Here is a 16,267-nt window from a genome sequence, read left to right on the forward strand (position 1 = left end):
GTGTCAGTATAAAATATCAGTTTACATTTCCAAACATTAATTTTGCTGTTGTCAAACTGCTTGTGCATTCAAAATCGCACTAGATTATTATTAAAATTAATGGCAAACTGATATTTCCTACTGACACACTACAACAAAAGATATAAATAACTGGCTTAAAACCCTTTTTTGGGGTGAAAATACTAATTTTTCCATAAGACTTTTGCACAGTACTGTATTTTAAAAACTAAATTGTTGCTACTTTATAAAGAATGAGCATACAGTAATTCACAGGACTGATTAAAGACAGTAACAGACAGCACTCATCTTAACTAAATATCAGAGTGATTGACAGAGATACAGTAGAAACATTATGTGTGGTTTTGTATTAAATAATGACCCAGATTGTGAAATACATTTATTAGCCTTAGATTAAGGGAAGCATAACTTGAGAAATGAGAGCATCCAGGGTGAAAGCTATGGATTTATTTTAAATATTTGTAATGTTCTTTAAACTTATCCATAGTTTTTTTTTTTTTTTTTTTGTGGTTCTTTTTTTTTTTTTTTAGTATCGGTTCAGGCACAGTTTAGGTGCATAGCAGATTTACCGAATACAAGAAGCTATCAATCAAGAAGGTATCAGGATTATGACTTATTTTTCAGTTTTAGTTTTTGATTAATCACTTGGATTAATCATTCATTTTGACAGCACTATAATGTTTATTGTAAATAGACAGCCATACAAGTGTAATTGTCACTAAGCCTGCACCAATGTTCTTGTCCATTGCCCTCGCAGATTCCTGCAGCTAAGCTTGGATGCACAGTACATTTACATTCCATTAAAGGTTATTGATGACATGCCTCTAAAGTTTGACTTTTTGGACCATAACAATAGTTACTGGTAACTAGTCATCATATCTCTAGTCCTTTAATGTATTTGCATTGTACTAAAGTGCGTTCATTTTAAATGGGCATATATGCGGCTGAGGAAGACCTGAAGGTCGAAACGTTGCTTGATTAAATTCCTCTGGAGCAGTAGTTTTCAGTGTTCAGATTTGTTCTTTATTTGTCTATATCATTCAGTTGTCTTGCACCTGCGTCCTAATTGGATGTTTGGGATGTGCACACCATTTTTGTATTTTCATATATGCGGCTGAAACAGGTAGCCTAGTGCATCCCAAATTTTTCAACATGAACATTTTAATATAACATTGTAGTCATTATGGCCTTTAGAAAAATGTTTTTTGAGGAGGTGGGGTAGTGCACAATAGGCCCATGTGGTGCGGCCTAAGCTTTTGTTCTTAATGGCATTTTTTCCCCCTTACATTACTTTTACTTTTATACTTTAAGTAGTTTTTTAAACCAGTACTTTTACACTTTTACTTGAGTAAAAAGCTTGAGTTGATACTTCAACTTCTACAAAAGTCCTTTTAAACCCTAGTATCTATACTTCTACTCAAGTAATGAATGTCAGTACTTTTGACACCACTGCGGGGTACTCCGGGACAGGTTTGGGAACCACTAGCGGGTAGGGTGGTTGAGACGGGAAGTGTACCTTTAAGGCCTGCTCATTGGCACTAATTATTTTGGATCAGGTGGCGTAAGTGACGCGTCCCTTTAAATGTGTCGTGAGACATGAACAGAAAAACATTAATGCGGTGTGAGTTGAAGAGTGAGCCTTTTGGTGTATCATCTGTGTAAACGAGAATGTGAGTTTTCTTGGAAGGTTATGTCGATTTAATGTTGAACTTATTGAGAACCGCTTAACGCGGCTCGTTTGTTTGTTTGCTTGTAGTTTGGCTTGGTGTATGCGTGTTAGTAACCAGTAAAAGGTACCAGCAGTCACGCCGTTTAACTTTACTGTTACGGGGTGTATAGCTTTTGCTCATTTAGGCTGGTGTCAAAAAAAAAAAAAAAAAAAATATATAATATTTATATAATATTTATATAAAAATAAATATATAATATATATATATTTTTCTCTAATCCTTTCTTAGACTTAATGTTTTAAAATGTTACAATGTGATCACAAAATTTGTTTGTGATTTATAGGAGTATTGCCTTCGTCGGTCACTAGCCACTGTTTTTCCTGGGTTTAATCATCTTGTTTTACTTTGTATTTTTTCATGTGCGTGTCTTGAGGATCTGCTACCACTGTTCTTTGATGACCTAGGTGGGCCTAGGAGGGGGTCCGGCTAGTGGTAGCTTGTTAATTTAGGTGTTGTCTGTTTTTTTTTTTTTTTTTGTGTTGTTGTTGTTGTCTGTTTGGCAATCGTCATTTCAACCTTTGGCCTATGGGCATTGTGCAATATTTCCTTTAGGGACAGTGTCTATTTTGTGAAGTGTAAAATGCTGTTAATGTACAATTTGGTTTGAAGTGTTTCTTGCAGTGTTGGAGTGTGTATGTGAACAGTACCTATATATCTGACTTTATTCACTGTAGTCTTGGCCTTGTTAGATTTTTTTTTTATATATATATATCCTGGAACTCATTTACTCATTATTATTTTTTTTTTTTTTTTTTTTTTCACTGATTTATTGTAGAATTGTTCGTTTACCTACGGGAAACATCTGTCTGCTCTGATTGCCAATCAGTGTATTGTTTAGTGTTTAATAAAATTGAGTACATCAGTCCCATTTTTATTGGAGATAACCGGTCTAAATAGTTTGAAGGGGAGTGCTGTTTGGGTTTTTCTAGTGTAGATATACAAATTGTGAGACTGAGATATATATATAATATTATTATTAATAAAATTTTGCTCTGTTATAGGACTGGCACAGAAAAATAATCTGACCAAATGTGTTGTCACTCACTCAAACACTATAGCACCACCAAAAGTAAAAAGAGCACTTCAGTGTTTGAAATGTATGGAATAAATGGTCTAGAAAACACAAAGTGTTGTTGAAAACATATTTGTTCAGACTTGTCCTAGAGCTTTCATCAGAGCAACTCAAATTCAGGTGAAATGTTTTTTTCAGACAAGTCAAACCCATCTTTTGTGAAAGGCAACCATTCCCATGTAACACAATGAATAAATGGTGTATGGACCTCAAAAGAAGTGACGTCAGGGTTTTTTTTTTTTTTTTGTATTTACATTAAGCCCTAAAGTCCATAGTGATTTCAACCAACATTAAAAAAAATTTATGTACTGATGGAATTTTTATTTTATTTCTCTCCCCACTTTTTTTTTTTTTTTTTTTTTTAAACCGAAGCGATACGGATTCAAAAGAAAATGTTAAAATAAATGCTATTTCACAAGGGTTTACAATTGTGCTACAATCTTTTTGCTAGGCAAGTTTTATTAACTTCATTTGCATTAAAGTTTCAGTTTACATGTCCTTAAGTCGAAACTGGAAAACATCAAATTTGCTAAACGTTCTCCTGACTGATGTTAAGAATTTGCCGGAACAGTTTTTGTTGTAGAAGGAAATTTTGCCAACAAAGACGATTTTGTTGAAATACCTGTTCAAATGTTGTTCCAACTGAATCCTACACAGAGCCATCTGGATGAACAATGTACTGTGATGCAGCATTTATCTCACTCACAGACCCACACAGAACACATGGACACGGATGATCTGCAATATATAAAAGCCACTTTCCAAATCTCCTGGTTTGAAGAGTCGTCTAAATCTGAGCAACTGATTTTTCTGATCTTCTCCTTTCGCCGTTGCTTCTGAGCACCTGAAATATATATATATATATATATATATATATATATATATATATATATATATATATAGACTTACAATCTGACTACAAGAGAAAACAGTATTTATTTTTTTTATTTTTTGCTGTGTTTGTTTAAATTAAGTCTATGTAAACATCTCTTTCAATTTACGGTATATAGATATAGCATTTGTTAAACCCTGTTTTGTTTGACTTTCAGAATCTGTGCTTCACTAAATCTAGGGATTTGACTCAATCAAGATGCTGCTGATCATTGAAGCTCTTCTCATTTTAGCTGCTCTAGGACAGGTAAGATTGTGTTCTAGTATGAATATTACAGACATGAGTACTGATGATTGATCATTATGATAACTGTTGCTGCAGGATCACAGAGCAGCTGTTGAAGGACAGATATTTCCACTGGATATGGCACAGAATTCTGTTGATGACCAGTATGATGGCTGTACTATGGAAATGGAGAATCTGGTGGAGAAATTTCTAGAGAAGGAAAGATCTGGATCGGCTGAATTTAATAAGACTTGGCAAGAAGGTGAAGAGAATGCAAAGAAAGCAGAGGATAACTTGCAGCAGATTCATTCAGTCGCTATTCATGTTTACACTAACAAAGACTCTAGAGTATATAGTAATTTCACTAGTGCCACTCGCACTGACAAACAGAAATACAGAGAGGGAACATTCACGTGGTATTCACTTCACTTTCTGTTAACAGAAGCGATACAGATTCTGAAGAAAACACAAAAGAGATGTTATGTAACTTATCGTGGTACAAATGTTAAATTTGATGTTAAGAGCAAAGAGGTTCGTTTGAGTTCATTTTCATCCTCCTCTCTTGATCGAACAGTAATACAGGGTTTTGGAAATAAATCTTGTTTTGAAATCTACACGTGTGAAGGTGCAAATCTGACAAAATACTCCAAGTATCCCAATGAGGAAGAGGTGCTGATTCCTCCATACGAGAAGTTTGTTGTCACTGCTGTCAAAAACAGGACAGATCAGCCCGATCTCTGGTGTGAAACTGTGTTTGTGTTGAACAGCACTGGAAAAAGTGACCTGAGTTGTGTATTGTTTAACAGTGGCAACCATGCTGCCTTCTTTAATTTTCTACTAATTTTGCAAATATTATTTTGCAAAGTGTTAACCTGCTAACCGGTATATTTTACATTTCACTTTATTATTAAACTTTGAATTTCTTGTCATACTTAATCACATTTGATATTCCAGGAACAGTATAATACTATTTAGTACTGATGGGAGTAAAGAAGTTTTTTTTTTTTTTTTTTTCTAAAATTAAAATGTATTTAATATTTTTGATTTGTACAAATAAACTTTGGTTTAAAAGAATTTTATTTATTTTTTTTTATTTTTTTTTAATTTAGCATTTCGACACTTGGTACTATAATGTGGTCTTGCTTCATGAATTCATTGTATCCTCTAGGCGAGCATCCAAAGTATAAAGCTTAAGGCATGTTATAACACGTTTGTGTGAATGTTTACATTTTAATCTGAATTTATAATAAAGCAAGATAAACAAAAATATTGTTTCAATATGTTATTTTTTTCTTCACTTAAGTAGTAGCTTAAAAAAAGTGAACTCACATGAGAATAAATAAAGTAAAAAAAAATAAATAAATGCAGGTCAACAAACATAAAAAATGCTGCTGCTGTACAAATAATATATGCAATAACCATCATTTTATAACACGACTGGTTCAAGGCACTGTCAATGCTTTGTTAAGCCTTTTTACCATGCCAGTAAAGCTACTGGAATCTCGTTGCTTATTACAATAACAGTTTTTTTAAAAGTAGGATACACATCTCAACCACAGAACGTCTCTTGTCATGGCTTTATGTCTTTAGTTTAACATTTTGCAGCAAAACAAAAAGATGTTAATATTCAGTAAAATCCCTTTAAAATAATATTGTAACAGAGGCGGACTGGAGGCAGTGGTTCAGAGGTATACAGGATTTTATTGAGACCGGCAGAATATGACAGTGGGCGAGAGGTAGATGGATGGAGGATGAGAATCCTTGCCGTTTGGGGTGACCAGAGGAGACAGTGGATGGTGAGCAGAGTGGAGGGTGGTGAGCACACACCTTGGCGATGGTGAGTAGAGGAGATATTGATAGAGGTAACACAAGAGAGTAACTGGGACCACGGGATGGAGAAGGCAGATCGCTGAGAGAGAAGGTAAACACAAATGGTTAATATAAGTAGGAGTCAACTCAAGTAACTAGCAGGGAAATGTTCCACTGGGTAGTCACAAAACTCCACATTTGAACATTCAATAGCAAATACTGAAACTAATAACAAAACATACTTACAGTAGCTGTTTCAGAAGCACCATATTTTCATAGCAATGTCAGAATTACCTCCTCTCCTAGGTTCACGAAACATTCGTCCATAAAATACCTTGCTGTTCTGTTGTAAGTAATCTTAAAGCTTCCAAAATGCATCTACTTTCATAGGCCAAATAAAGTGCACACAACATCACCCTGACATGGCTGCATCAACATTTACTGTGTTACGGAAACCATGGCTTCTTTCTTTGCGTAAAAATTTGGGCAGCATTACGCAAATATTTCCAGTGACATAAACATGTGGGGTTGTGTTCAATCGAGGTGTTTTAGGTGGGCGTGGCAGAGTCTCTAGGTGTAACAGTGGAGACGGGTGTCTGATTGTTTCGAAGCATCAACACAAGTTGGCATATTCGTTTAAACTCTCGGTGCACTCCAAATGGGACTTGCCCTCCGAAGGGCACTTCGGAATAATAAAACAATCATGGTCGCCACATTGAAGGGTTGTTCCAAACCTAAATGCTCAAAACTGGCCAATTCAAAAGACCCTTCGGAATTAATGATTTCGAATGGTAAAACTGGTGGACAATTCAGATCCCCATTATCCTTTGCATAGGGAAGTTTAGTGCTACAGAGCTAAACTTCATCTATAACTGAATGTATTGTATTTTTCTATACTAACTGTAATATTTATACGAGTTAGATTATATTAATGTTAATACATTATTTTGGTCAAAACGACATTGTACTTCAACAATAATACTTTAAAGCTACCTTTATCAGTCCATTCAAATGTTTTAAATACAGCACATAGACACATTACAAATGCCTATTACATAACATATACAAATATACATTATGTTTTATGTAAAAGACGATTGGAGGTTTACTAGCATTTAAAATGTGCAATGAAGGTGCCTCCTTGATAGTCTCATTAAGATGACGCAGAAGTATGTTCCAAATTGTTTTTTTGTTTTTTTTACCCCTACACCCTTCATCCCTTCGAAGCTCTTACTCTGGAGGGTAAACTATTTGAAGGGATTAGGGCATTGGGATAAGCCCTTCTGAATGGAACACAGGGACTTTCAGTGATTCATGAAGCCTCACTCTGCCCACCACTAGATTTACAATGACAGCAGGTGGGTTCAACAGTCCAAAAGAAGTCAAATGGAGCGCATTGATCTGTAATAAAAAGTGCTTCACATGGTTTTGGAGGGTGAATAAGTGAAGTGAATCAATGTGTTTTTGTACAAAAAAAAATAAAAAATCCATATTTAAACCTTTATAAACCATAATCTCTAGCTTCCGCTAACTGTCATAAACACAAGTAGAGAGGAGAGAATAAAACAAAACACCAGTCACAAATTAGAAGTAAAAAAAAACAGGGATTTGTAAAGAAAAATGTTGAAGAGACTGGTTTTCTTTTGCTAAAGTAAGGAAACTTTGCTTCCTTTGATCCTGTGAACAAAACTTGATTCTCGCTAGACTAGCATATTCTCACAATGTAACGCCACGCCAGCAGAGGGAGCCCTCGCCCGAGTACTGACTGTGTGCCACTCCCTCTGCTTCACCTGTCATTTCCTGTTTGGTGGACATTTAAGCATGGCCGTAGCCATGGTTACTTCATGAAGTATTGCCAGCCTGTCTGCCTTACCTAGCATTATTCCCATTGCCATTATTTGCCTTCTTGTGTATGATCTTTGCCTGGTTACCCTGTTTTCTGCCTTTTGGATTGCCCACTGTTTTGTTGCCTGGGTTGGACTGCCTGTCTGTGTATGTACCTCTGCCTGCCTCACGTTTCTGATTCACTGTCTGCTGTTTTGGATTTGTTTGCTGTGGATTTAATTAAAACACTGCACATGGATTCTAACGCCGCCTCAGCGTACTTACACACAAACTCTTGCCCTATGCATATGTCATACATCTTCAGCCGCATACGACAGTTAGCGAATGCATGGATTTCGCTACAGGAGGCATATATATTCAACCCCGGAGCCATTTGAGGCACTTTTTGTTACAGATGGATTATTATTATATAGGGGGTTTAATTTTCTTTTTGAGGTTTTTAAATTCTGCAACTTCGCACCACAATTTAGGATGGCTAAAAACTGCATGCATGAATGAATGTATGAATGAATGTATGTTACCAGCTAAATGTCAAATAAACATTGAAATTCAAAATTCATAATTGTAAAATACATAAGTAATAACAATTTACCATTATATTATATTGTATAAAATACCTTTCTGCAACTTCAGACTTCATATAACCTTTTTTTTTTTTTTTCACTTTTAGTCTGATGAAGCGTCAAACTCGTTTTCGCAAACAACCCACTGTAAGTGTACACCGTTACATTTCACTGAGATTATCACACTAGTTTCCACATAATACATAATATGTTACAATACCAAAACCACTTGGAGGCGTTATTTCTTTTCTCCTTTGCACGTAACAATGATGGGTTAAATAGGGCACTATTTGAGGGGACAGACATTTTTTGTGATGTCCGGAACCTCGGTGAAAGGTACCCATACATATAAATGCACTGTGAAAGTTGTGCGCCGAATGAATTGCCAAGTCTCACCAGAAGATGGCCTCTGTTAAACCTGTTTTCTGGTAGGCTACTGACGTGACAGGAATTTCCTTCACTATGTCAAACCGCATAGTGATGGAAAGTTCAGATCATTTACTGACTCAGATCTTTGAATCTCATTCAGCAAAATGAAGGAATCCTTTTTCAAGTCATTTCGTTCATTTCAGCAGGATATAATTAAAATGTTACATGTTGATATCCAAATTCCCCAACACATTAATTTGCAACTCAAACATTGCAGAAATTATAATTTTTTTGCTTAGCTGGCTGTGGAGTCTGTATTAGTTCACCTCACCTCCCGAGTCTTCGCGTCATTTAAGAAAAAAATAATAATAATTGTCACGGCACATCCTCGTAAGGTAAAGTTATGCAGTCTTTACAGGAAATATAAATTATTATTCATCTCCTTCAGGATCTTCAGAGTCTTCAGGATCATGTTGCTCATTCTTCTAAGAATTGGCTCTGCTCTCGCTCAGATATTACATGTAGGCTACGCTCAAACATTGTCCTCACATCACTGACCTGGGGAGCTTTTTCTTTCTAATTAAGGTGAAGAGGAGGCTTTTCTCCCTAAATGGAAGCAACCTGATTATAGTCAGCCTTCTTTAGTTATTTATTTTATTAATACGTATTTTAGTTACGTGCTTAAATTGTAAATATGCATTTATTACATGATTCCTGAAATTTAGCAATGTGTGTGTGGCTGAAAACAAAGTTCTAAATTTTAAATGGATTATTGCCTAGAAAACTCGTATGAGAGCATTCATAATAACAACTAAAATGCTGTCACTCTTTGTTCATCGTGATTTCACAAAGTTCTGTTAACATAAATCTTACACTGCAATAAATTATTAACATTATGTGTACACTATGACAACCCATTTTTCCGCTCACATGTTTTTAAACCTGTTTCATTGAGGTTCCAAATAATGGCTCAGTGGCTAACATATACAGGTGCATCTCAATAAATTAGAATATCATGGAAAAGTTCATTTATTTCAGTAATTCAACTCAAATTGTGAAACTTGTGTATTAAAAAAAAATAAATGCACAGACTGAAGTAGTTTTAAGTCTTTGGTTCTTTTAATTGTTATGATTTTTGTGTGTGTGTGTGTGTGTTTGTATGTATGTACATTGTGGTTTTGTTGTGGGAGCTTATAACACTATCATGCTTTATAAAATGAGCAGCAGCTGCTACAATTCGTGCATCTTAGACAGACAGAAAACTTAGTTTGTCTAAGTTTGTCCTGCTTAAGACCACACAGACCACAACTTGTGCTGCTTTATCAGATGAGCTTGATGCATCAAGATTACTTCAGCTCTATTTGATATCACAGGGCCTGAAATACATTTCTGAATGTGAAAATTTGCTTTGAGGTACCGCAAATCTGAAAATAAGAATCTGAACTCAAAAGTCAATTTTGGCTAATTTGAATCATCTTATCCTGATCGTAACAGAGTAAAATATTTTTGAACGAAAAAATTTTTTTTGTAATCTACAACACTGTTTCAGAACAGTTCAAACCAAATATTCAGATGTGTGAAACGCATTTTACAGAGGATGAGGAATGTTTCCTGTGAGAGTAGCCTACAATGCGTCCGTGGCACAAAGGCTGTTTCTATAATGTGAAATGATAAGTGACATTTTATTTCCACACTGTTTTGTTGATGTCTTTTCACAGTTGAAAAATATAATTGAGCATTTAATGAGGCATGAGATGTTCAGACAGGTTTATTTGCATTCAAACTAGTAGTACAGAGGAAGTGAAATGATCACGTTCACTCGAGCTCCACTCACGACTCAGACACCGGAGCTGATCGCAGTGCTGGGGTCAGTGCTTGTGTTGGGTTTATACGGCAGCACGTTTCTGAAGCATCCCAGGAGTGGCTCTCCAAGACTTTTATGCAGCGATCTGTCCTGTCACATTAACGGATGTCAAAACGGCATTAATTATTTGCTTTTCCTGAAAATAAATAAATACTTTATTAGTTCAAACTGAAATCGTTTGGTACGAATACATGCCTATCGTTATACCCCTATGCATCATTGAACATTTTTAGTTATTTTTACTACTGGCAATAGCATACTAACTGCTAAATGATTTCCTGAGTGCAATACTTCTTGCAACAATAACATTTAATCAACACCAAAAGTTTTTTTCTTTTTGTTGAATTAAGTGTTTTAATACTAATTGACTCAATACTTTTCATCTTAGTCAAGTTGGAGATTGAGAAGAGATTCTGTGATGTTGGAGTTTTTGTGGTTTTCATTGTTGAAAAGGGTGTAGCTTGTGGTTTTGCTGTTGGTGGATTCATAAACACTTTAAATGAGCAATAACTGCTAAGACTGATGATGCAATGATGAGCCTCTCCTTAAGTGTTTATCTCATTACACTCAGTCAGAAATAATGTATCTAGTAAGCAGAAAAAGGAAAAAAAGATTATTCCCATTAGTAAATAATTGAGAAATTATTAAATAAATGTACTTAGTCTTCTTAGGCAGTCATGGCCTAATAGTTAGAGTCGGACTTGTTAACCGAAGGTCATGGGTTCCAATCTCAGGTTGAGCAGGTGTGTGTGTGTGTTTGTGTGTGTGCTTGTTTTTGTGACATATCAGGACACAACTTTGTATGACACAAGTATTACAAGGAGAGGGAGACTTATGAGGACATAACCCATGTCTCCATTTTTCAAAACACTTATAAATCATACAAAATTAGTTTTTTTGCGAAAGTAAAAATGCAGAAAGTTTCCTGTGAGGGTTAGGGTTGATGTAGGGCCATAGAATATACAGTCTCTACAGTATAAATACCATTACGCCAATGGTATGTCCCCACTTTTCACAAAAACAAGCATCCGTGTGTATGTGTGTGTGTGTGTGTGCATGTGTGTGTGTGTGTGTGTGTGTGTGTGTGTGTGTGTGTGCGCGCGCAATTGGATGGGTTAATTGCATGGCACAAATTCCAAGTATGGGTCCCCACGTCACTTCACATCACTTCACTTAGTTCTTATATGAACTTTAATTATGTGTGAAAAACTTTTATTATATATATATATATATATATATATATATATATATATATATATATATATATATATATATATATATATATATATATATATATATGTTTATCTTGAGGAACTGAGAGTTTGTCAAACATGAAATCACAGGCCCTTACAAGTGTTGCATTATCAGGTGAGTTTAATGCACCAAGACTAATTCAGCTCTATACTGGTCGCACAGTGAAATATATTTCTGAATGTGAAAATTAGCTTTGAATTATCAGAAACCTGAAAATTGCAAAAAGCAGAGGGTTTTAATGGAATGTAGTTAGTGAAACCCCTGTATGGCAATGACATCTCCTTCTGCCCAAGACTATTTACATTGAAATGGGGCAGGTAAATATCAGATGTTGATAAAAATCTGACATTCATCTTAGACAGATATGAACTCAAGAGTTTGTCCAGTATGATACCGCACATACATACCAGCTTTTCACAAGTGATAATCAGATGAAACCATTTAGATGGCCTAGATCCATCATAATTATGCTATTGACGTGGATGTTCATTGATATAAAAAGGCACCTTTCTCATCTCTTAGTTTGAAGAGTCATTGTCGTCTGGCGATGAACCTCTGATCTTCTCATGCTGATGTTGCTCCTGAGCTAATGAGAAACACTGAAAAGACAACGCAGAATCTGACAAAAAGAGACAACAGAATTTTCAGGTTTAGATTTCGAATAAAAGGTTGAGTGAACATCACAGATTTAAGTGATTTTTTTTATTCTCTCTCAAAAAATATCTGCTATCTGTCAGAAAAAGTTATATTTATGAATTTAAACCTCTAAATTGGTAAACATTTTAATTAAGATTGGTAAACATTTTAATTAAACAAATCTAAGTACACATATCCATTATATATTTTAGTATTTGTGGGACATTTTTGTATTTCTTGTCTTCCAGCATCTGCTCTTCACTAGATTTACTAGATCATCTGAGAGATTCGACTGAATCAAGATGCTGCTGATCATTGAAGCTCTTCTTCTCATTTTAGCTGCTCTAGGACAGGTAAGCTTGAGTTCTAGTATGAATATTACAGACATGAATACTGATGATTGATCATTATGATTCCTGTTGCTGCTGGTGCAGAACTGAAACTGGATATGGCACTGAATTCAGTTGATGACCAATATGAAAGCTGTACAAAGAAAATGGCGAATCTGGTGAAGACCAAATATCTTAAAGAAGAAATGCAATCGAGTTTGGCAAAAGCTTGGAAACAATTACAAGGAACATGGAGATGTGACAAACTTGAAAAATAATCATGTGATCGCTCTTCATGTGTACACTAGCTCTATGTTTAACATATATGAGGATTTCAATAATGCTGTACGTAATGAAAAGAAAAACTACCAAAACAAGAAATTCAAATGGCATTCACTTTCTGTTAACAGATGAGATACAAATTCTGAAGAAAACACAAAATGGATGCTATGATACTTATCGCGGTACCAATGTTCATTTTAATGAGAGTGTTCTGAACAAAGAGGTTCGTTTTGGTTCATTTACCACTCAACACTCATTTACATTCACCACTTGTGAAGGTGCAGATTTGACAAAATATTCTAAGCTTCCTCATGAGAAAGAAGTGCTGATTCCTCCATATGAGATATTTAAAGTCACTGCTGTTAAGAAAAAAGCTGATCAGCCTGATCTCTGGTGTGAAACTGTGTTCACTTTGGAAAGCTCTGGGACACGAAGTTACCTGAACCGTGCTCTATTCAAGAAACCAAACAAGACCAAAAAAAGTAATAAAACTCACAATAAAAGTAGGCCTACTGAACAAAGGGTTTTACATTTATGAATTTATAGTGCACCAATTCCAACATTTATCTTGTTTTAGCTCAACAATTCTTTGTCCTAAAAAAAAAAACTTTGTCTGCATATTTTCAACAATGAAATAAAGCTATTTTCAAGTGACCCAATTCAGTGCCCTCAGTGTGATTTTTATATGTGTTTGTAATTTATTACTTTATTTACACTTAACTCTTTTTTGTTTTTTTTGTATCACATCACTGACTATGTTTAGTGCTTGCTATTTAGCTGACTGCCAGCAACAGCACACTAACTGCTAAACATATTTGCTTCATTTGGAGTGTTATGTTTATTCAATGAACTCTGAAGTGATTTTTTTTAAATATGAATGTTACTTTTTTCCATCTTAGTCATGGTTGAGTTCGAGAAGAGTTTTTGTGGTTTTCATTTTGCAGAAGAATGAAGCTGGTTTTGTTTTGGGGGCGTCTCTATGAGCTCAGACCTGTGCAATGATGAGTCTCTTCAGAAGTGTTCATCTCATTTCACTCAAAAAATTTGCTATCTAGCAGATAAATGAAAAATAGTCATATCAATAGTAAAAAAAAACGAGAAATCCAATGAATTAGGTTTGTTCAATAAGGTATTTGTTTGAAAAAAAAAGTTTTTCTAGGCGTCATATAACAAACTTTAATTTTATGGAAAAGCTTTCCTCTATTTAATGAAGTTAAATTAATGCTTTTGAGTATATGCATGTGAAATATATCTAAGATTTTATACTTGAGCGTATTACTCATCTTAGACGGGAACAGAAAGGTTGTTCTTCTTGAAACCACACAGACCCTGACCACACAGACGTGTTGCATCAGCTTGATGCATCAGGATTACTTTAGCACTGTTTTATCTCACAGCATCTGTAATACATTTCTATTTGTGTAAATTTAGCTTGTGTTACCCAAATCTGAAAAAATGAATCTGAACTAGAAGGATCAGTTGTAATTCTTCTCTCTCCATCATAAAGCAGAAATGTACAGTGTGTACATATCAATGTCAGCTAAATCAGCTCCTTTACCATTTTTTATATGAATATATAACAATATTATGTCAATATATATTGAATGGCCTTTCAGATATGGAATAAAAGCCTTAGTTGTGTAAAGGAATTTTAGTGTCTATAAAAACATACTGATATATGTCTTAACTGTTTTGTCTGTGAATGTGTATGAAATATGACTTGGTTTATTCATAAATGTTCAATTTGTTATGTTTATTTCTTTTGAAATACGGCCCGCAGCCATATCACCCTGGAGCACAAGACTGGTTACCCTCTGAAGCTAAGCAGGGCTGAGCCTGGTGTTATGACCCTGTCTTTCTCTTCTTTACCTGATGGTGGCAGGATAACCATTATCCTCATAGTCATGTGACGTCCAAGCTAATTTAATAATTCCTGGGTGGAGAGCATAAATGTCTGGCTGGACTGCCCCTCAGTACTTCCTTTGGGAGAACCCAGTTCTTCAGAAGAGTCATCTGCTCCAATCTGTTTTCTTTTGTTGATTATTATTTATCAACGTTCCTTGCCCATTGGACTGGTATTCTCTTTTGTTTATTTAATCCCTAGACATTGTGTTATATTTTTGTAACAGGTTATGTTATATTGAATAAAGAATCCTGCTAATCAAACAAGTATGTGAGAACCTCTTTATGTGATGGTCGGGAACGAGCTGGCCGTGACATAAATTGGTGGCTCGTCCGAGATCCTTTGGAGTAGGGAATGTTGGTGAGTAGCTACGTGATAATTTTTGTGAATGGTCACCCTTTTTGTGAATGAGAAATCCGGTTAGGAAGAGTGTATCCAGCTGGGTTGTGAATACAATCCTTCCTATAGAACACTGGTTGTTGTTTTGGTTATTATTTTGTCTTTTTTGCTTTTGAGGGTTAGTCTGGGTGGAGATTTAAATCTCTGTCAGGGGTACACTTTTGGACTTTCAGTTTGACTGATCGTCACTGAGTTTAGCGTTTAATGTCGCCCAGAGCCCGTTACATCCTAGAAGAATAGATAGGAATTAGTTTGTTTTCTTTCAGATAGGTCAACCTATTCAGCAAAATTTGTGAATAAGATAGTTTGTGTTTTTTTTTTTTTTTTTTCTCTTGCCAACCTGCAATGTGTTTTTGACTTGTGGTAAGTCTTTGAGGTTATTGTGAATGAGTAGGTTGCATAACCGATGGTTGTAGTTCCCTTTTGAAGCAGTGGCTTATGGGAGGTGTAGTTTTAGTAGACTCAACCCTCTCGCTTGTGTGAGTTGTTTGTGTTGTTGCCAAGGTGTGTGTGTGGTAGAACAAAGATGTCCAATGTGCTTGAGGATTTCTTTGTTTGCCCCTCTGAATCTTTACTTGAGAGGTGTACAAAGGAGCAATTATTACAAATTGCTGAACGCTTTAATATTGAACTTACTACTCAAGATAAGAGACTGAAGGAAACACTCGTGACAACTTTGAAACGATCACTCATGGATAGAGGAGTTTCAGAGGTGGGAACTGAGTCTATTGTTCCAAGCGAATCTTCTGTGTTTTCTCCCTGTGATGTTGATGTTGAAAATGAGCTGAAATTTTGTACTATGTCACTGCAAGAGAAAAAGACCGCGCTATGACAGAGCGAGAGGTAGAAAGAGAATTTGCAGCAAAGAGCAGTGCGTATTCTTAGGGATACGTGGGGTGCACAGTCATTTCTTATGGAAGGAATTTTGCCATTAACTTCTGAAACAGCTACTGAAACTCATGTATTGGTACAGGGTTTTGAAATGGGGTTTATTGAAGTGCCTTTGCATCGAATTCGTCTTTCCTCTGCCATAGTATCTGGTGATGTTGTTGTTGGTGTCAGTTCTGCACTTCCAAT

At 35.4% G+C, this 16,267-nt stretch overlaps 2 protein-coding genes and 1 pseudogene across 3 annotated transcripts in view; all 3 read left to right on the top strand.

Moving 5' to 3' along the window:
• The first annotated feature begins 1,568 nt into the window (after nt 1–1,568).
• On the top strand, nt 1,569–5,204 carry LOC127943132 (ecto-ADP-ribosyltransferase 5-like). Of its 2 annotated transcripts, none has more exons than XM_052539330.1 (3): nt 1,569–1,688; nt 3,870–3,957; nt 4,030–5,204. In XM_052539330.1, exons 2-3 carry the CDS (start codon nt 3,911–3,913, stop codon nt 4,814–4,816), a joined length of 834 nt encoding a protein of 277 aa, XP_052395290.1. In that variant the 5' UTR covers nt 1,569–1,688; nt 3,870–3,910; the 3' UTR covers nt 4,817–5,204. The 2 variants fall into 2 exon arrangements, with proteins under 2 accessions (XP_052395290.1, XP_052395299.1); XM_052539339.1 differs by having other exon boundaries at nt 1,570–1,688; nt 3,870–3,958; nt 4,034–5,204.
• A 7,278-nt stretch (nt 5,205–12,482) lies between these two features.
• Nucleotides 12,483–16,267, top strand: part of LOC127955906 (NAD(P)(+)--arginine ADP-ribosyltransferase 2-like) — a 28,834-nt gene continuing 25,049 nt past the window's right edge. Inside the window, exon 1 of the mRNA XM_052553539.1 lies at nt 12,483–12,630. The gene's annotated coding sequence lies outside the window, so the exon portion shown is untranslated. The remainder of the gene's footprint in view (nt 12,631–16,267) is intronic.
• On the top strand, nt 12,580–13,591 carry LOC127955966 (T-cell ecto-ADP-ribosyltransferase 2-like; annotated as a pseudogene).

Source organism: Carassius gibelio, chromosome A3 (assembly GCF_023724105.1).
Source record: "Carassius gibelio isolate Cgi1373 ecotype wild population from Czech Republic chromosome A3, carGib1.2-hapl.c, whole genome shotgun sequence".
NCBI lineage: Eukaryota > Metazoa > Chordata > Actinopteri > Cypriniformes > Cyprinidae > Carassius > Carassius gibelio.

Bases quoted from the DNA above. Each gene is read 5' to 3' on its own strand.
- LOC127943132 (XM_052539330.1), top strand. From the start codon at position 3,911: ATGCTGCTGATCATTGAAGCTCTTCTCATTTTAGCTGCTCTAGGACA. The intron at 3,958-4,029 runs GGTAAGATTGTG...ATAACTGTTGCT, and splicing joins ATTTTAGCTGCTCTAGGACA to GCAGGATCACAGAGCAGCTG.